General features: G+C 41.5%; 1 protein-coding gene across 5 annotated transcripts in view; it reads left to right on the top strand.

Annotated features, from left to right (window-relative positions):
• PAMR1 (peptidase domain containing associated with muscle regeneration 1) overlaps positions 1-21600 on the top strand; it is a 140652-nt gene that overhangs the window by 101590 nt on the left and 17462 nt on the right. For all 5 annotated transcript variants that reach the window (XM_061610777.1, XM_061610774.1, XM_061610773.1 and 2 more), the window contains exon 6: positions 2224-2331. In XM_061610777.1, coding sequence (XP_061466761.1) covers positions 2224-2331 — 108 coding nt within the window. The remainder of the gene's footprint in view (positions 1-2223; positions 2332-21600) is intronic.

Genomic DNA, 21600 nt, shown 5'->3' with positions numbered 1-21600 from the left:
CAACCAGGGCTTCGACAGGAGCGCCAGTCTTCTCAGTCGGAAAATCCCCCAGAGCCCTTTGGAAACCCTCAGGATCCATTAGTCTCCGGGGGCGGACCAATTTAATAGGTCCCCCACCCTTGCAGAGGGAAAGGGTCGCTGTGAGCCTAAACTTCAGCAAGCGGTGATCTGTCCATGACAATGGGGTAGATGACAAATCCCCAACCACCAGATCACCATCTCCATGCCCAGTGGTGAAGATCAAATCAAGAGTATGTCCCGACACATGCGTTGGGCCGGTAACAACCTGAGACAGCCCCATGGTTGTCATGGAGGCCATGAAGTCCTGAGCCGCCCCAGATAAAGCAGTCTCGGCATGGACGTTGAAGTCCCCAAGTACCAAAAGTCTAGGGGACTGCAACAGTACCTCCAAGACTACCTCTGTCAGCTCAGTTAGGGAATTTGTTGGGCAGCAGGGCGGGCGGTACACCAACAAAATTCCCAGTCTGTCTCTCTGGCCCAACACAAGGTGGAGACACTCTAAACCAGTCGTCACCTGGACAGGGTGCTTGGTGAGTGAGAAAGAACTCCTATAGACCACAGCAACCCCACCTCCCCGTCCTTCGGTTCTACCATGATGCTGAACCGCATACCCAGGTGGGCAGAGCTGGGAAAGAGCAACGCCTCCCTGATCGCCCACCCAGGTCTCAGTTATACACGCCAGGTCGGCAGCCTTGTCCACAATTAAATCATGGACAAGGGAGATCTTATGGTGAACCGACCTGGCGTTTAACAACAGCACATGGAGATCCAAAGGCTGACTGATAGAACAACCATCAGTCCTGGGGATGTGAGGAGAACCGGAACAAGTCACAGACACTACTTGTCTGGGACGAGTTCCCCTTATCTGGCACGTTCTCCTCACAACGCCATACCTCCCATTACCCGTCACTACGCTAATTGGGGCCCCCGAAAGTCTCCCCGGTCGATGTATAATACTCTCTCCCAGGCACATATTAAAACAAATAAAACTCACATATACACACACACCAAGTCACAGACACTCACACAATGCACATTCACACCAATACACACTAAATTCACACACACACACGACATACACACACACAATCCTCACTCATACAACACAACAACATTAAAATAATAAAGTGCCAGTAGTGATGGCAATGTCCACACTCAGGTCAAGGCAATAGCAGCCGCAGCAACAGCGTCCACAACGGTTCTAGGCAAGCGACAGATGACAATAGCAGGTGACAATAGCACACAGCAATCGACCGCAGCAGCTGATAGAAGCAGGCAGCAGATGGCAGCAGCAGATGACAGCAGCAGCACAGTGATGGTATTAGCGTCCTCTCCCGAGCGACAGCAACCCTATCCAGGCCAACGACCACAACAGAGATCCAGACAGCTGGGGCCTGGTCCTGCAAGGTGCCCACGTGCAGAGCAGGAGCCCAAGAAGGAGAGAGCAGAGATGTTGGCCAAGCAGCAGCAGCAAAGCAGGCAGATGGCTCTCCCTCCCTGGGCGGTGATGGTCCTCTTCCCTTGCAGGCACTGGATCTGTAATTTTCTAGGTTAGATTCTCTGTCAAAACAGTAGTAACACAGAAAAGAAGCAAAGTAAAAAGAACACCAGCAAACATACAAAAATGTAATTATCCATCTTTGGAGATGGCAGATGTTGCCACCACTCACCATATGCTCAGAGCCACATGTTGCCAAGTTCTTCTAAGCTACACAGGAAGTGGATTGGACTGTGAAAGACCAACCAAATGGTGTTTGCATTTTTACAAATGTGTATGACAGTACAATGTCTCAGAGAGGAGGTCAGGTCTCCTGCTCCCCTGGTGCATTCACTACAGCTGGCTAATTTCCCTACTTTTTAAACTTTGATAGAAATATCTATTGGCTATAGGTATGTTCTTAAACTGCAAGGTTTCTTGCCTATAAGTGAATTCACCTCTCATTGCCTTGTCTTTGAACAAATGAATGAACAAGGCTTAGCAAGTCAGAAGACTGGGTGAGTGGAAGAATTTTTAAAATCACATTCTCATTGAGGTTCACCATCCCAGAGATCTATGTTACTATTTCTGAAACAGGAACATTCTGTGAAATACATGTTTTACAAATGTGCTTCACTATGTTGGTTAGGCATATAAGAGATAAAAGAAGTGAAGGAAGCTTCCTTTTGAAGAAACTGAGTGGTCCTCATTTTACTTTTTTTCAGCTTGTTCTTCCTCTCCGTGTCTGTTTGATGGAACGTGCACTCTAGATAAAATTGGTGGCTACAAGTGTGCATGCCTTGCTGGCTATACTGGGAACCGCTGTGAAAGCTGTGAGTATATACCCCTGCGCCTGTCAATGTATATAACTTTGGTCTGAATTATGGTGTTTTCATTACCTCTCAGAGACTATTTAGCATTTCTATGCAGAATGAGGATGATATTTATTTATATTAAATTTCTATCCAGCCCTTCCTCTCATAGCAGTGCAGGGCAACAGGCTGATGGAGTCTGATAATTGCCTCACAGTGGCTTTTAAAAAGAATAATAGTGCTCTGGAAGGACCTGAACAAAGAATAGCCTGGTTCACACATAAAACTAAGCCATGGCTTATTTAAGCTATGTTTGTTTAACAACCCTCAAGTTAACTTGCAGATGATCAAATAACCCATGTATTATTTCTCCCAAGTTTGGTTTGTTTTCCAGCAGCTCTTGCCTTGTACCTTTGTAGTTTGGTGAGTATCTGGTATGGGATGGCCAAACAAACCACGGGTAAGGAAAGGTGCTGGGTTTATCCAAGCAACCGTTAAAACAAACCAAAGTCCTTAAGCCAATAACACAATGCTGCTTCCTATCATAGTTTTGTTGGCAGTAAAGAAATTGTATTTAAGCTGCTGGGCAGGGTTCACACATAACACTAAGATGGGGGGGACCTTTTCTGCCCACTGTTCAGATCCTCACTTCCCCAAAACCCCACGGGCCTCTTTGACATGTCGGTGGGGCCATCATTTTTGGTCTTGATTCTTGTTCTGCTCATTTTATGTTATGCCATGTTCACACAGCAGCCATTTTGTGATATGCTATTTCTCTATAGCATCATTTTGTCTTGTGCCACATACCTCACTGAAGCCATTTTGTGATTGGTGCCTATGATGCTTTCTCAAAAATTTCAATGTGCCCACTGGCCCAACAACCCTGTCAGCCCTGAAATGGGATATAGATATGTATTATTTCAAATAACACCCTTCTATAAAAGGCAGCGCAGCTGAATGAATACTGCATTTTAAGGAAGAGCATAAACGCCCCATGGCTTATTACAAAAGAACATTTTTCGAGGGTAATATATTGCTCATCCTGCTCTATAGGATACTGAAAGACTGGGGATTTTTTGCCCTGCTATCTAAATTCTGCAGTACTTAGAATTATGGCAAAGTCTTTATTCAGACTTATTCCTGACAAAACATTTTTAAACAATTTCCTTTGGTGTGTTGCCAAATGAAGCCTAATTTTTTTTCCCCCTGGGAAGTAGCAACAATTTCAGTGGCCTTGCTCTAAGTATGACTAAGTCTGGATCCAACCCAATGTATTTTTGCAGCAATTTAACATCACTCGACCCAGAATCTGACTGGACGTTTCAGTAGTAGGAAACCAAACATTTGAAAAACCTTTAACATAAATGCTTGTCCCCTCTGTGCTTTGTTAACCCCTCTTGTGTATATGTGGAGTACAGTCCTATCTGTTCTCAGCCTCTGTTTGGCCAGGCCAGAAATGGCTCTTCCCCCTCTCCCATCCCTTTCAAGTTGTGTATTGTGTTCTCCTCACAGCACTGAACATTCTGGCTCAGTAGGCCTCCCAGGGAATTGCTGGCCTTCGAAGCGAGGGACTCTGACCCCTTTTTGCTCAGAGCCTTCCTGTCACCTTTGTCTAAAACAAAGCCCAGTAAACTGAAATCCTTGAGTAAATGCTGGGATCTCGTATTGAATGGGGAATTCATTGCTTAGATCCAACTTCCATTTCTTTATGGCTTCCCAGTCTCTCTTGCCAGCCATTCAACATTTCTTCCGCATCATAATGAAGGGTGCTCCATTGAGCTAAACTGTGGCGTACTGTGCCATCACTACCAGCACTAGATTGTGCCAGTGTCAGCCCTAATTTTCCTGGATGGACCTGTGAAAGTGTTCTCTTGGTTCTTCTCCTGTGTGACTGCACTTGACTCTTGCCCACTGGCCTCACTCAGTAACACACAAGGTTTTTAGGAAGACAAATCTTCAGGGTTCCTTGTCTTTACTGACTTGACTCACATATTTAAAAGGGCCTCCCTCTCAGCCTCTGGCAGAAAGAGAAGTAGAAATGTCTGCTTTCATTCATGATATTTCATGATCATGAATGTAGGCTTTAAAAAAGAGAGAGGAAAGAATCTCTAAAGAGTTAGTGCTCGGAGACCATGATGATTCTGCAGGGATAAAGGAAGATTTTCACAGCATTACTTGAAATGACTGAAGGCAAAGAGTGAACATCCCTAACATTTAACAGAAGAGCACCAGTTGTTTTACAATAAGTAAATAACGCTGCAATCCTATACACACTATGGAATGAGCCCCATTGAAAACTGTGGGATTTACTAAGATGTATATTAGATTAGATGGCAAGTCTCCAGTCCTCTGTTCATTTACTTGGGTGTAAACACAATGAAATCAATGGGACTTAGCTGAGCAGACATGTATAGGATTGCACTGTAAAAGGGATTCATAGCATGGTAGGGAGTCAGTCCAGTTTCATGAGTTCTAGTGTCATCCCCTGCCTAAGATGCTTTGGAATGTCAACTTCAATAAATATATTGCTCTACAGTTCTGCAGTTTGCATAAATTTTGCACAACATCTAATACTCAAAATATTAACCTTTTCAGAATGTCATACTTCATTATAGGCTAGCAAAGTTATGAGTTTGAATTCCAAAGCGTCAGCCTGTCCACATCAATACAGTGGTGGTTAAGGAATGATTTATCTAAGATTTATTATACAAGCTCGTATACAAAATGTAAACTATAAAATAGACATTACAGAGGAAATGTAAAAAGGAATTCCTGAAAATAAAATCCTCAAACACCAAGGGTCACAGTAGATGTGTTTTGATCACATAGAAAGAGGGCCTGGGGCTTCTGTGGCATGCCAGAGAGGAGTGCAGAAGTACCTTAGCCAAGTTCCAGAGTTAGAAATAACTGGAACTGCTGCTATGGGTAGAGCAGGGTTGTGGAGCCACCCTTTTGACGGTGGCATCACTGCCACTTACTGGGATGGTGAGAGGGTGGATCAGGGAACAGTGAGGGCAGCCCTGCACAGGTGCACTGGCAGAGCCAGCCTATGGCTCCCACCAGTGCACCTACACAACCCATCCTCGCTGCCACCCTGCCTTGCTCTTGCACAATCCTGGTAAGCAGCAACAATATGCTGCTGTCGGGAGGGTGACTTCATGGCACCAGCCTACCACATCACCCACTCCTGTAATAAGAAGTTACACTGTGGGCATGGAGAGGGGTTCAGCTTCATGTCCCTTTTGATTTTAAAACTTTAAAACTGGATCCCACCTCCACTTGCTACATGACTTGGACCACTTACAATCACAGAACCATAAGAAGTCAGGCCATTGGTCCACTTAACTTTGTATTATCTCCACTGATAGGCAGCTGGTCTCCAGGGTTTCAGACAGGGATCTTTCCCAGCTCTGCCTGGAAATGCCAGGGATTGGACCTGGGACTTTTTACATGCAAAGCATGTACTCTGCCAGGGCTGAAGTACAGTCAGACTTCTCAAAGTGTGAAGCTGCATTGCTTTGTGAACATGCAAAGCTCTCTGTCATGTTTGCCAGGGCATGATAACAATAAGGTAGAATGCCATTCACTGTGGTACAGGTGGCTCTGTTAACCAGTGGGGGCAGATGGCTCCGTGTCATTGGGGCAGTGCAATCCGCTCTGGGTTTCAGTCCAAACTTTCAAGGAGCTGTCCAACGTGCTGAACCTATTGTGGGAATATATTTCAGTACCTTGAAAGTTCAAACTAAACGGGTATGAATAGGGACTTCATTCTTGTCCTGCAAGCCTTTCACCTCTTTGAAGGCTGTTTCCTGTGTTACTTTGCATCAAATTCGACACACTTTTTATTTACATAAATTAAAATTCCCATTAGAAAGAAGATGTCAGGAGAGATAGAAGTACAACACATTTCTGGACCTTTCTACTTGACATACATTCTAATTTTTTCCTATACTGTACTATTTCACCTGCTTCTGCTTTATCTGAGATGGAGCACCATCTCTCCTCCCTCATTTGTATCCCCCACAAACCCATCCCCATCCCTTTTGTTTATATCTTGAGCAAAGGGAATGTGCATCCCTAGCACAGCTGCCTCTGGTATCTCTTGTGTGCCTTTGATGTTGTGCACTCACTGCATAATGAGTAGATTATTCCTATGTGGGAAGAGAAGAATCCAGAGTAACATATGAACTGACCCTAATGCAGGGCTAGACATCTGAAAGACTGTTGGTCAAATCAGGCCCTCAAATGATCCATCGGTTGAGCCACTGTTGACTTCTATAGCATAGATGGGGAAGAATTTTTATTCAGTTTGCATTTAAAGACGAACCTACTTAATTTGGACTTTCCAAAATGATATGGGAACCAAAACACAGTCATCCTTCCAAATTCACACTTCTCCAAATTTTGTAATGCAGTTCTGTAGTCAAGTAATGTACACAAAAAATGCATTATATTATGGTAAAGTGATTATAAAATGCACATATGTGTGAAACTAACATACAAAAATGCATTATATTAGGGAAAATTGCTTTGCAAAAATGTGTGTCTTAGCCAAAATTGCTTGCAAAATTATGTATTAGAAGATTAATGGGCTTCACCCATAGATTTAAATATTGTTGCTTGGTACAGGAATGTATTTGTAGCCAATTTGAAGAATGCTGCTGCGCTAGCTGTGCCCTCTCCTGGAGGACTTGGACCTGGCCTTGCTTATTCAGGCCCTACTTGTGTCCAGGTTTTTACTTTATTATTTATTTATTTATTAGATTTATATCCCACCCTTCCTACCAGTAGGAGCTAAGAGCTGCAGGTAGGAGCACAGGGCAGTACAACTGTAGTGTGCTCTGTATGGGCCCGCCTTTGAAACATGCTCAGTCTAGTGTGAGGCATTCTGATCATATCACCCCAGGATTATTTCGGCTAGGACTGTTGCTCACCTTCCCTGATCACCTTCCAAAATGCTATGTACTAATAGCAAAAGCATTTTCCAAGTATGTATCCTTGGTCAAAATGGCACCATCTATGCAGTTATCAGCAGATCTCCCAATGTTTGCAGAAGCACAAAAAAACCCTTTAGATATTTTTTGAAGGGGGACCCCCAACCCCAGTGAGGATTGAACATGTTCAGTGGCCATGGAATGTTGATTGATAAGAGTGGCTGGGATGCTGGCTGGCTGGAACTCTGAAAAGAGCACTCCACACTTCAGCATTTTGTTGCATGTCCCACTTGTAAATTTGCAAATTAAAAAAGACCTTATCTTGGGCAGAGGATAGCAGGCAGTGGGGGGGTCTTATCAGTGTAGGAGAGACCTCTCCTTGGTGGCAGATAGGGTTGCCAGGTGTCTGGTATTCACCCAGAGCCTCCAGTTTTGGGGGGTCCTCTCTGGGTCTCTGGGTGAGTCAACTTAATCTCCCGACTCTTAGCTTTCATTTTTTTAAAAATTAAGTTTCTAGGTGGTCTGGTTCAAAAGATATAAACCAAAATGCCAGTCCCTCCCACTGGTTCTGTTAGTTTCGGCTGCTCTAATCCCTGCCCTTTCAGGTTTTTAGCCAATAAGTGAAGTCAGGGTTGTGACGGACAAGTTTTGTTGACCCCCAGGCAATAGCCAAACCCACAGTTTCCTTTTCCTGCGTGTCTTACATCAGGAATTCAGTAAATATATAGCTTTCAGCAACATAAAGAGTGCTTTCTCTGTACAGGATTGGGACTTGCTTCTGAGTAAACATGCATTGGATTGCACTACAATAGATCACAGCAGGATCTTGGTAGGCATAAAAGTATACATGCAGGGTTTTTCTTAATTACTTGCAAAAATGGCATATTATACAGCTGCAGCACTAGGGGATTGAAGAAGACCTGCCCTGGGAGTGAGTATCTGAGCATCTGGGTGCTTGCTGCTTGCTCCTTTGGGTTGCTGTCCCTCGAGACAGCTGAAGTCCCTGGTAAGTGCTGCAGGGACTGAGACCCCCTGCCTGACCCTGGCTCCAGAGAGAGGCTGCAGTCAATCTTGCAGCCTCTTGCATCAGCTGCTGGCTGGGGCAGGAGGCATAAAAGCCCAGCTGCCCTTGGGAAGCCACTTAGGGAGTCCCGAGGGCACTACCCCCTTCTATTACCTTTTCTTTTTTAAAATTTATTTTCTGTTAAACCAATCTAGAGGAGATTGGTGGTGGGGAGGGCGTGTGTTGCATGTGTAGTTCCTGCACAGGGTGGGAGCCTCTGCAATGAACTGAATGATAGGAGAAAGTTGCCAGATGCCTTCAGAGTGAGAGTCTGTAACTGGCAGAAGGTTGACCTTCCCTGGGTGTGAGACAGGAGGGGGAGTGTGAAAAAGTTTGAATGGGTATGACTGTTCCCAATTCTCGCAGAGGCCTACTGGAATAATTAGCTCTGGCAGGTTTTGTTGGTGGGCTCCTGTTGGGTCCATATTAGGTGTTTAGGAGGAGTCTTAGTACGGAGGAACATAGGTGATGCCACCCCAATTTCACTGATCACGGGCAGAGGGAAATATAGCCATGGGGATGTGGTGAATTACCATAGAAGACGAGGGCAAGGCCATTTGCGCCTTGTTCTTTGCTGCCACTCCTCTCATGGATGGGTTCCTTGTTGCTTATCTACTGTGCCCACCGATCTGTGTGTGTTGTTGCTTAATGCCAGATCGGTACACAATAAGACCACTCTCATCCATGATTTGATTGTGGATGAAGGTGCCGATTTGGTGTGCATTACTGAGACCTGGGTGAGTGAGCTGGGAGGAGTTGATCTGACTGTCAAAGGCAGGCAGGGCATTCCAGGCAGGGGGTTGCCAACCCTCTTTGATATGGATATTGTTGCAGAGGACTCCTAGTCAAGCCTTACCAACAGCACAATCCTAACCATATCTACTCAGAAGTAAGTGCTGTTGAGTTTTATGGGGCTTAGTCCTTTAGAACTGCATCCTTCAAGGACATCCATTGTTATTCCTGAGTGCTCCCATCTAACCTCTCTACAACAGTAGCCTTTCTTCCTACAAAGGCCTTCTGGTGACTGGCTTGACCTGAGGACACTTAAACCCTTTTTGGCAGAAGCAAGTAGGCTAGATTAAATGTTTCTTACTCAGGCTTTCTAAACAGGTGAGAAGGAATGATCCTATCACTTCAGCTGGACCTGGAAACACCCTCATTTAGCTAAGATTTCTATCTTAATTTCCAATCAGAGACACTTTTTTGTTTAAGTGGTATGCTCTAAGCAACTGTGGTTGATGCTTAATGTATCATGCTTAATGACATCACTAGGGCATGCCCCCATGACATCACTAGGGCACGCCCCTGAAATCTCAGGGTTTGGGATGCTTCTGACCTGGCAACCCTAGTGGTAAATGATGGAAGCAGCATCTTTTTCTGCTGAAGATCTTAGGGCCCACAATCCACACTCACCCCAACTGCAGTTTCAGGGGCATTGGCCAGTTTGTTTCCGGACCCATTTAAAAGTTCTTGATCTTACCCTTTAAGTGTTTCTACCACATTTAAAATGTATATGCCTCCTCATTAACATTACTGGAGCACTACAGGAAGTGACTATGTTAAAGTGGGAAGTTTATTGCTCTTGTAACTAAAGAATTGGCCCTCAATGTGATCCTCTTGCCCTAAGAGTTTAAAAAATATTTCAAAAGGCGCTCTGTAAGATCTCTTCTACTTATTAAAAATTATTTTGTTTATTGAACTGCTCTGAGCCTTATGGTGTCTTATATCTAGCTTCCTCAAGTTTCATACCCGTTTGTCAGAAGCAAAAAGGATCATGTAAAGTTACACCTCAAAAAATGAAGAACACTTCTTTAAAAAAAAAAAAGTTATTCATTTATTCAGGCTCCTTTCCTATAGATGAATCATATAAAAGCCAATTAAATTATATGGCTAGTTTATGCTATGTATTTGGCAATTGTCCTTTTTCTGATATTCTTCAGTCACAGGGCCTTCAGCTATCTCTTAAAAACAAAGTGTGCTGAAGTAACAACTCTTTTAATCCAAGATAGACCATCAGATTTCTCTTTTATAATGTTCTCCTGGCTTTTTTTTTTTTTTTAAATGGTTTGTATTCAGTGTAGCACTAAACTCCTTGTGCAATGGAACAATCTCCCCATCTCCTCCCCCCATGTGGTCCCTAAATCTGTTCTGAGTTTTCCCCCAGCCCTCCAGACCAGATTTGGTGATGGTGCAGGGCACACCCCCCCAAATATGAGACCCAAGGTCCCAGTATTCATCTGCATTTCACATTCATTTTTCTTTACAGTGCTCCCTCTTAGCATGAGAGCCCATAAAATTATATTTTGAAGTGGGAGATGATGCCATTTATTTAAATATTTATAAGCTGCCTTACATGTTTTAAAATACAGGGGGGAAAACAGCATTACATTAAAATATAATTTGGACCAAGTCCACCCAATGCAGCAAACAAAACACAAGTACAAAACTACAATAATCAAATATTAAAAAGTAAGAATGTAAAAATACAGGAAACCAACAATACATTAAAATATAATTCAGCAAAGGCCATGTCCTGAACTGCAACAATAAAACAGCAGCAACCACTTAATTACTCTTTCTTGTTGCGACTTCCGGGAAGGGTGACTTCGCTTGTGCCTGCTTTTGGGACGGGCTCCCGCCTCAAAAGAAGCTTATTCAGATATAAATCAGTCAGAACATTTTTTTTTTGACTGATGAAATTTCTCCCGGGCAGGGAGAAACGTAGAGATCAACCTCAAAAGCCTGTTTTTGTTGGGAGGACTGGATTTCATTAATTTATGAGATAAGGTCCAGCCAACAATGCCGGACGGACTTCCGAACAAGCTCTATCTGCTTAAGCGATACGTTTATCTTTTCTTTAAAGAGAGAACGGACTAACAGGCAAGCACCCTTCTTTCTATTATTTTTTTTACTTGGTTTAAATTGTTGCAGGAAAAGGAGATTTGTCAGATTGATCGGCTTTGGACAGCTTCTGGGTGAGCTATAACTCTTCTCTGTTATCCACGAAATTAACAGCTTATCTCTGTTTCTGTCGCAAAAAGCTGTCCTGGAAGTGCATTCTAAAGATATACACAGAAGAGGGATTTCTATTCCTGATTTCTATTCCAAGGAATATTATATTGTCTGGGACTATTCTCTTTTTGGTCTATTTTATTTTGACGAATCTGCTTCTTCACGACGCCACTAACTGTTTTGATGCTGGGAACTAAATTTGTTTTGCATTCTTGAACATAGAGAGATAAGGCAGGTTGCTCTGTTTATACTGTGATGTCATCAAGCCTGGAATATTAACCCAATTGTTGCTGAAATAAGAAGTGGTTTTTCTTTATTTTTGTTTTGCTTTGTTTTCGTGGTTTTAAAAATGGCAATCAAGAAAGTGGCTGAGAATCTGGAAGTAACTATGTTTCAGAAAATAATGGATGAGATTGAGATAACGAAACAAACCCTGCGACAGGGTAGTAAGGAGCTGAAAATTGAACTGAGCAAAATGACGCAGGAGTTTAAAGAAATAGGGGATCCTGTGAGAGAGGAGAATGAGATCAGAGATGAGAAAAGAAAAAATAAAGGGAAGATACAAGCCCTGGCGATTGGAACAAATGTGGAATTGGAAAAAGATCTGGAGTTTATGGATTTTAGAAATAAAATCTACTGTTTGGAATTTAACGTTATCTCTGAAGAAATTAATGAAGATATTAGAGATAAAGTTATCAATGGCTTGGATAATCTTCTGGACTGGAATGATGTGATGGAGCTTGATATAGAGAAAATCTATGGAATTAACTGCAGCCATGTGACAATGGAAAAACTCTTAAGAGATGAGCCAGTGCATTTTGTAAAAAAGAAGAACACAGATATGACCTTACAACAGTATTTCAGCAACTTATTCAGAATGGATGGCAAGAAAATATTTGGGATAGAGGAAATTCCCATCAGACTCTTATTATATGACTATGGCTACAACAGCAAGATTATTATGGAATACTGATAATGGAAGATTGGACACTGAAATTACTGGACTTAACAGGACTATTGAAGATGGAAGATGGAACTAATAGGGATAATGGAATAATGGCTATTGAAATTATTGGACCTAACAGATTCTGATGAGATGGATTAATCAAAATGTTTATTTGGACTATGGTTATGACAATAAGATTATTATAATTATTGAGATGGATTAATTGACATGTTTATTTGGAGAAAAATTGATAGATATATTTCTTAAAGAATTGAAACCTCTCTTTGACTTTTTGTGGAAAGAATAAAGTAATGTTTATGAGATTTGATGATTAATTAAGATAACTACTGGAGGAAAGTGATTTTATAATATGATTTAAGAGACAGGATTGTTATATATTGTAGACCTATAACTGATTTGATCTGTGACAAATGGGAAGTCAACATTTTATTTTTTTTGTTTAATCATTTTTGTTTTGTTTTGTTTTTTGTCTTTGAATGTTTTATTATTTTGTTTTCTATGTTTTATGAAAATTTGAATAAAAATTATTGTAAAAAAAAAAATTACTCTTTCTTGTTACTCTTTCTTTTAAATGCAGTATGGTGTACTCTGTAGTAGACCAGGTAGACTTGGGTTCCAATGCATATTTGGCCATGAAACTCACTGGCTCCATCCAGGTGTAACACAGCCCGATAGCCTAACAATGGGTATGTGATTAGGAGCAGCCATTCTCAGAAGGGCTTTATTTATTTATTTATCTAATTTATATACCACCCTTCCTCCCAGAAGGAGTCCAGGGCAGCAAATGTTACCATAAATAGTAGTCGTGTTAGTCTCTTGCAGCGAAACCAAAGTCTGGTGGCATCTTAAACATGAACAAATTCAGTCCATGAAACTTTATGCCATAATATATTTGTTAGTCTTTAAGGTGCCACAAGACTCTTTGCTGTTTTGGTGCCATCCAATCACACATGTATTACCCATTTGGGTTTCCAAAGTTAGCATTTCATCTGAGTTAGTATTTTTGCTAATTACACTTAGCACAAACTAGTTTGTTAATTCACCTCTGACTATGGTTGGCACTATTTATTTATTATTTTATTTATATCCCGCCCTTCCTCCCAGCAGGAGTCCAGGGCGGCAAACAAGCACTAAAAACACATCAAAACATCATAAAAACGGACCCTAAAATACACCAAAACAAAACTAATTATGACTAGCATAAATATTGGTGAACATGTAACGCTAACTAGCTGCTTATGTCAACATATAAAGTGCCCCATGACTTAGGACCCAAATGTTCACCAGTGACTGGTGGAGGATGGGCGCTCACCGGACTTCCTGTTACTTCCATGGCTGCTGCTTACCAGGAGATAGAGGGGAAAGAGTGAGGCAGCAGCAAGGTTGGGGTGGACGCACTAGTGGAGCCAATCCAATGCTCCCTATAATGCATTTGCACCACACCACTGCTTTCCCCCCCCATTTTCCTCTACCTCCTGGTAAGAAGTGGTGACATGGGTGACAGGAGGTCAGGTGAATGCCACCATCCTCCTGACTGCTACTACAAATAACTGAAGGAGCACCTTCTTCCATCTCAGCTTAAGTTTAGATCAGCCAGGCAACAAGAATGGACTTTTTGTGCCCTGAGACTTAAACTTTGAGCCTGGAAGGACAAATACCCACCAACTATTGTGCAGTGATTTGATGTCCTAAGCACCCTTGCTGTGTTTGAGCATACTTTTTATAAACTCCAACTTTGCCTGGATACATATTTAGACATTTGGATGGCATATATTGTTCTCCATGTGTAAATGAAAATGGATGTATCGATGTTTAAATGTATTGCTAATGTGAGCTGATAGAGGTTCCCCTCTTTTTCGGTTTCTTCTCCCCCCTCTTTTTTTTATTTAATGAAATTGCAATTTTAAAATCAATTTTAAAAAAAAGATCCACAGGGCAGACCTTATTGGTGATCCCATTACTTGGAGAAATAGGAATGGTGGCGGTGCATGGACAGGCCTTCTCTGCAGTGCTCTCGGCCCCTGGAATGACCTCCTCTCTGAGGTGTGTTGAGCACTAGCAGCTAAAGACACACCTCTTTACTCAGGCCTCTCAGAGGGGTTGATGTTTGGAACCACTTGGTTTTATATTCCACTGATGTGTCAGTTTTATTATTGTGGTATTTTAAATTGTTTGTTTTGTGATTTGCATGTGATGTATTCCTGCCCTGGGAACAAATGATGAAGGGTGGACTATAAATAAGGTAAATACATAAATACATGTTTTTTTAAAAAAATGATAGTTTAACTTCAAAACTGAAAGGGAGGAGAATGTTCATGGGAAAAATGCAGAACGCAGAGCACATGAACTTGATGAAGAAGGATGTGTGAATCTGCTGGACCCTTCTGGTTACCTAACCATCAGAGAGGGTTACATCTCAACCAGGCCACTAGGAATATCCCCACCCTGAGCTCAGGTGGAGAAAGCACAGGATACAAATTAATTGTTATTTTGTTATTATTATCAATATTATTTAAAGCAGGTGTGAGGGGAACCTTTGGCTTTCCAGATGTTGCTGAACTCTGGCCATTAGCCATGCTTGCTGGGGCTGATGGGAGTTGTAGTTCAGCAACATCTGGAGGGCCAAAGGTTCCCTACACTTAATTTAAAGAAAGCACCATCCGTTGTTCAATTATGCAATTTTCCTTTTAAGCAGGTGTACTGTGGTGTTAAATGTGCATTTACCAAGCTTTTGGAGCATGTCCCCAATATTAATGTTAGAAACCAAGAGCAAGAAGGTGAAGAATGATGTGGATCTTCATAATTTTCATTCAGCCCAATCTTATATGAAAACCAGTTCAGTTCTATAATTAAATGGGTCAACCAAATAACCGGAAAGGTTGTATCCAAAGACACAGATTTCTAAGGGATTGGAACAATGCTGATAAAGATCAAGAGGCTAGTTGTAAGCAACAGCCTCCAAATTGCCTCCGGATGAATACATCACAGTGGCTGACCCAAGCATACTTTCACATGGTTACTGTCTCATTCACAGAAGCATGGAGCTGGAAAACATCAGGGTGGATTCCACTTGGCTGGAAAGGCATGAAAAGATTTTCATTGCTGCTGAGATTACATCATTGCTTTATTCTAATTATTCCTGACTGGTGGGATGATTACAGAAAAAATGTTCTGCTCGTGAAAGGGTACAAAACCAAAACTCTAAATCCACTGAGTATACTGTGAGGTTTGGTGATCACTGTAGGATTCCCTTTCACATTGTGTTACTGGCAAGAGTGGAAAATGATATGCAAAGTGTGGTAGAAGTGCCGTGTACACAAATTTGCTGCCTTTGGAAGCATTTGTTTTCCAGGCAGATAACATATGTTCATGGTACTTCTGCTAGACTTAAACTGTGTGTCTGTTTTCACACTGAATTGGAAAGGAAATGAAGAGGCAAATGGAAGAGACCTTTCCTTCTTACACATTAGCCCTATGCAGATGCTCAGAAGTGCGTTAAGTAAACATGCAAGAAGCCCTTGCACAGATGTGTACTTGCTCCACTTCTCCATTGCCATTCCAGTTGCCTTCTATACTCCTGAGACTCCCCACTCATTTTTCAAAACTTGGAAAAAAATAAGGATCAGATTTCCTTATCATTATAAGTGCTTCATCTTTGTTGCATCTGAATTGTTTCTAGTAATACTAATAACTAGGGGCTATGCTCCTGCTTGCTTCAGTCACCAATCCAGCCTACCAGCCACCCAACCCCCTCCCCTTGCCAACCCACCTTCCCCTCACACCTCACCAACCCCCCTCCCCTTAGAGCTCGCCAAACCCACTTACCCACTCTGCTTAGACCTCCTCCCACCCCTGGTGCTCATACTGCCTGCCTCACACCAACGCCTTTTATTATATGTTAAGGTGATGGTGATGGTGATAATGCAGGCAGTTTGAGAAGTGCAATGTGTGGTCACAGTGAGATTAGATCAGCTTTCTTTAAAATCAACTATATGTTTTAAAAGTTCATATCAATACCATGAAAACGTGAAAGCAATTTTATTAGGGATGGACAGATCATTCTATTTCCAGGCTAAGTCATGTTTGTGCATGTTCACCCATCAGTCTGTTGTATTCCGTTGCTAAATTAATTTAAAAATGAAAAATTGGACGAAACTCAAAATACACAAAATAGTTTGTAACTATTTTTTGAGCCAACTGTGTTGCAACATTTGGAGAAGTGTAAAATCCCATAGATCTGAGTTTCCCAAACTGTGGGACTCCAGATGTTGCTGGACTACAGTTCCCATCAGCTCCAGCCAGCATGGCTAATGGCAGGGAATGATGGGAACTGTAGTCCAGCAACATCTGGAGTCCCACAGTTTGGGAAACACTGCCATAGATAGCTACATTCCAATCTGCATATTAAGTCACATCCACACCATACATTTAAAGCACACAAAAGCATCCTGGGAACTGTAGTTTAATCCTCACAGAGCTAGAGTTCTGAATAACCTTTATAATTCCCAGATTCTTTAGGGGAGCAGTGTGTTTTATATGTATGATATGGATGTGACCTTAGTCTTCAGAAGTCTGCATCAGGTCAATTCATGTTGGAATTCACAAAGATCAAACTCTCCAAGCATCCCAATTCTTTATAGCCTCTTGTGTGCCATATTTCAGAGGTATAGGTGACGGATGTCAATGTCTGTGGTCATACAGAAGACAAAGAGTTATTATCTGGCTATGGGATATATTATAGATGAGATGTGGGTGAATGAGATTAACCTATATATTATTTAGCAGTGAATAATGGAGGAGAAAGAGAACAAAAAAAGCAAAGCAGGCTTTATTTATGCAGGGAAGTAATGGAACAAATACAAAGAACAGTCAGGATTTAGAAAGGATTAATAGGAGAATGTTCAGAGGAAGGGAGAAGAAGTTGCTTAAATAGGTAATCCATTTTTTCCACAGCAGATTGAGTACAGAAGCCATTTCTAAATGTCAAATAACTCAACACTGAGGAATGTTGACCATAAGTAATTGAGGAAAAAATGAGTGAAAATTGGCTGTGTGTTATTAATAGTTGAATATTTAACGTTAAAATTCAGATACTCTGTCTTCATTTATTCTGGACTGCCTTTGAGTTCTAAAAATACCCATACACTATAAATCTAACATAGAAAATTAAACATAGGCCATATATGACAAAAATATCAAGGCGAATTTGCAGTAAAAGGCAAGGGTGGTATTAAATCTTATTACATGCTCATCGAGCTGTACAAATTTGAGACCTATGCGATCCCCATCTTTTCTGTCTTGGCACTCTTGCACCAGGAGGAAGGCTGCACAGACCAACCAAACCAGCTTTCCTAGTCCATCCCCTTACCCTCACTAGAGTTCCCCTTGTGATCTCTAAGGGTAAATGATATGGGGCCAGAGCCACATGGCCTGTCATCTGAATTTCAGCCTGTGTCTGGTTTATATACTTGTGATAGTGTGCTACAAAGGGTGTTCTGTTACACTACATCCTATACTCAGTCATGGTGATGTGGGTAGGGCGGTGTTGTCGATGCAGGGGTGGTTATTTTTAATTTCCCCTCCTATTGAAGTCAATAGGAAGGCAATTCTTTGTACCAGAACATTCTTTGATAGTGGTGCAGCTGTGGATTGAAGAGTATAGAGTCCACTATAAGATTACTTCTCCCCTGAGCCATCCACAGTCCACACATGACTCTGCCCTGGTTCAGCCATTCTACTGGTTCAGCCATTCACCTGCAGAACAGTTCTACCAGCATATGTCATGCTGAGGGCCATGTTCAAGGTGTTATCAACTTATAAAGATCTGAACAACTTAAAACCAGGTCACCTAAAAGACCTCCTCCCCATATACAGACCTGTTAGACCACTGTGGTCATCAGGGGAAACCTTATTGGTGGCTATGCACTTGGAAGTGGGCATTTTCCAAGGTTGTCCCTCCTGTCTGAAATACCCTTCTCCCTCTGATTCATGAGGTGCCATCAGTTATCTGCTTTAGAGCCTCATGAAATACCTTTTTGCTCAGGGCTTCTCTGCCTTCTAAGATTAGATTTTTGTACCTCTGTGTTTGTATTTTACTGTTTTTATACCATGTTTTTATATTTTACGTTTTATTTTATGCTGTGTTTTACTGTATATCATTTAGATAGTCTTTAATGTTCAGCAGTCTACTACTTAAAATACATAAATAAATAGTGTTCCACCATGCTACCATTAAATCCAGTAGAAAGGTGGTTCTACTGTTGCTTCATTTGGGAGAAAGTTGAAGAAAACCTTTCTTGATACAGTAAGGATATTTCTACTCTTTTGTGTAGTTCTGTCTTTTATTGTCCAGTGTACTTGTTTACACAAAACAAATAAGTAAGCCCTCATGCAAGGTTTAAAGCAACTCTTCCTTCAGCTGAATGATCATAGTTCAGCAGTAAAATCTGCAAAAGGTACCAAGTTCAATCCTTGACATTGCCAGTTAAAACAATGAGGTAGTAGGTGATGGGAAGGACTGCTGCCTGAGACCATGTAGATCCACTGCCAGTCAGAGTGGACAGGACTGGGCCAGATGGATCAATCGTCTTAATAGTGTGGTAAAAAAAATGACTTCCTTATGTTCATATGCCATGTAATGAAAATCTAAAAATCAGCATTGGCCAGAATGTCCTTCATTCACATTAAGAATGATCAAATGCCACCTCTTCTCCCAGGTATTTTAGCATGTGTTTTTAAAATTGTTTTTAATTAGGTTTACATTGTGTTTTTAAATTGTTTTTTATGTTTTAAAATTTGTATATTTCTTTTTATTGTTTTTAATTGCTGTAAACTGCCCATAGAGCTTCGGCTATGGGGTGGTATATAAATGTAATAAATAAATAAATAAACAGCACAGGAAAAGCACACAGCAAGTTTACTTGTATGAAAATACTCTATCATAACATTTCATCCTTTTGAATGTTACCTATTGTTGAACTTGTGTCCTATGTTTTGGTAGTTTGGGAAACTTTTCTAAAACCTTTTTTCAGTTTAACTGTGGCATCTTAATATTCTTTTGGAAATTAGGTGTCCCAAAAATTATGCCAGAATTTTCCTTCATTTATATTTATCAGTGGTTCTGCGTGAACATGCTGCCTGAATTTCTCATCAAATTTACTTTTTTGCCTTGTTATATCACTGTGGCATTGAAAACTTGCCTTTTAATTTGTAGTACATAGGGATCTCCCTACTATTGTTGAATATTTAGAAACAATGAAGGACCCCAGTTAGGAAGAGCTTGTACAGTTAAATTTTCCATGAAATGTAACTGTGCCAATGACACTGAAATATCATCACTTTCATTGATTCCTGGGACTTATACTGTATGTTAGAGAGAAGCAATGTTTGTTTTAGTCTCTGCTGCAAACCAAAGCTCAGGTCACTTACAGATGACCTGTTTATAGAGCATTCATCCTCAATAAAGTTTACAGGGAGGTTAGACAGCATTTGCTATTTATTGAACATTCACTGCATAAAGCAATTGCTTCCCCACACTTTTCAGTGCATTGTTTATCACCTTCCTTATGACAAAAAGTCCAGTTTTGAGGGGAAGCTGATTTGTTGCAAAACAGCATCAAATCAACTTTATTTGTACGATATGTAATGGTTAAGGTGTTGGACTACGACCTGGGTTAGAACATAAGAACATAAGAAGAGCCTGCTGGATCAGGCCAGTGGCCCATCTAGTCCAGCATCCTGTTCTCACAGTGGCCAACCAGGTGCCTGGGGGAAGCCCGCAAGCAGGACCCGAGTGCAAGAACACTCTCCCCATACAAATCCCCATACAGACATGAAGCTCCCTGGGTGACCTTGGGCCAGTCACTGCCTCTCAGCCTCAGAGGGAGGCAATGGTAAACCCCCTCTGAATACCGCTTACCATGAAAACCCTATTCATAGGGTCCCCATAAGTCGGGATTGACCTTAAGGCAGTCTGTTTCATTCATTTGCTGGTATATGATTAAATCCCACCCAAATGTAGTGATAGTCTGGAAATGCTCTTAGAAAAGGTTCTGCTGGTGCAGCTTATGGAGGAATCATCATCATCCCACATGTGGGTTACAACAATTAAAATACATCATTAAAACAGTTTAAAACAAATTACAATGACAAAAGTAGGGTGGTTCCTAAAAATATGCATCCCAGGTGTCAGCCAGAGTAAAGAGGTGCATCTTCAGCATTTGTCGAAAACAGTATCATGAAGGTGCCACATGTACTCCTTTGGGGAGGGAATTCCACAACTTGGGGGCCGCCACAGAGAATCTTGAATACACATGTGATACTACAGTGACCTGTTTATCATGACAGAGAACAGAAACTCCCTTAAGAATACTGAGGAGGAAGCTATTTCAAATATTTAACTAGTGTTTGATAGCCAACTCAGACTGCTAAGAACTTGTATTAAGGGTACAGTCCTATAGTCCCTGGGAGAGTGTCCTGGGGCCCATAGGACTTCAAAGATTTCCCTCTCTGCAGGCAGTGAACCAAGTCCACCCTTGGAGAGGGAGATCCACCCTCAGAAGACCCATCCTAGTTGCTGTTTTATGAACATGAATCCTCTTCCATTTACTAAGGGAAGTTAGGATACAATCCAAGCAATATTAAACCCATCTAAATCCCATTATTTTAAGGTGGAAGTTAAGCATGTTCTTAATCTTTTCTATTTAAAATCAGTGGAACTGAAATGCACTTAGTGGTGGTTGGATCAGATCTTTTCATTCTTCTTTTCTGAAAAACGATGATACAGTTGTTACTTTTTTGTGTCATGGAATAAGATGTCATCCATCTTGGTCAGTCTTGCATTATGGGCAACCCAACCTTCACAGTTCTGTGCTGCTTTCAGTGGGATTTGGGTGAGCCTTCTATTGTCTGGATCAGGCCCTGGCAGTATATTTGCGTCACAAATAGAGATCTTTACTAAATGTTCCACTCCTCTCTTCTCTCTCTGAAACCTCTTTCAGGATAGAACTGCAGGGAACACTGCAAAAGTCAAATTGGCCTTGAAGGCAGGGGAAACTTAAAAGGCATTTTAAATATATATCTTACAAAGGAACCTGTCCATGGCTAAAACTCTATTGAATGTAACAGTGGAATCTGAGGAAGAAAAAAATCAGGTTTGCCACCTCACAGGCAGCCATTCACACAGTGGAAAAAAAGTTCCCTATTAAGCACAGACAGTAGTAACATTCATTTCAAAAGCACCTTCAGAGCTTTTCTGGCATAAAGTAAAAGTGAGACAGAAAAAGGATAAAGCTGTAGAGAAATTGTGTGAAATG

The sequence above is a fragment of the Rhineura floridana genome, chromosome 2 (genome assembly GCF_030035675.1).
Source record: "Rhineura floridana isolate rRhiFlo1 chromosome 2, rRhiFlo1.hap2, whole genome shotgun sequence".
In the NCBI taxonomy this organism is placed as follows: domain Eukaryota; kingdom Metazoa; phylum Chordata; class Lepidosauria; order Squamata; family Rhineuridae; genus Rhineura; species Rhineura floridana.
This window is presented reverse-complemented; position numbering and strand designations above follow the sequence as displayed.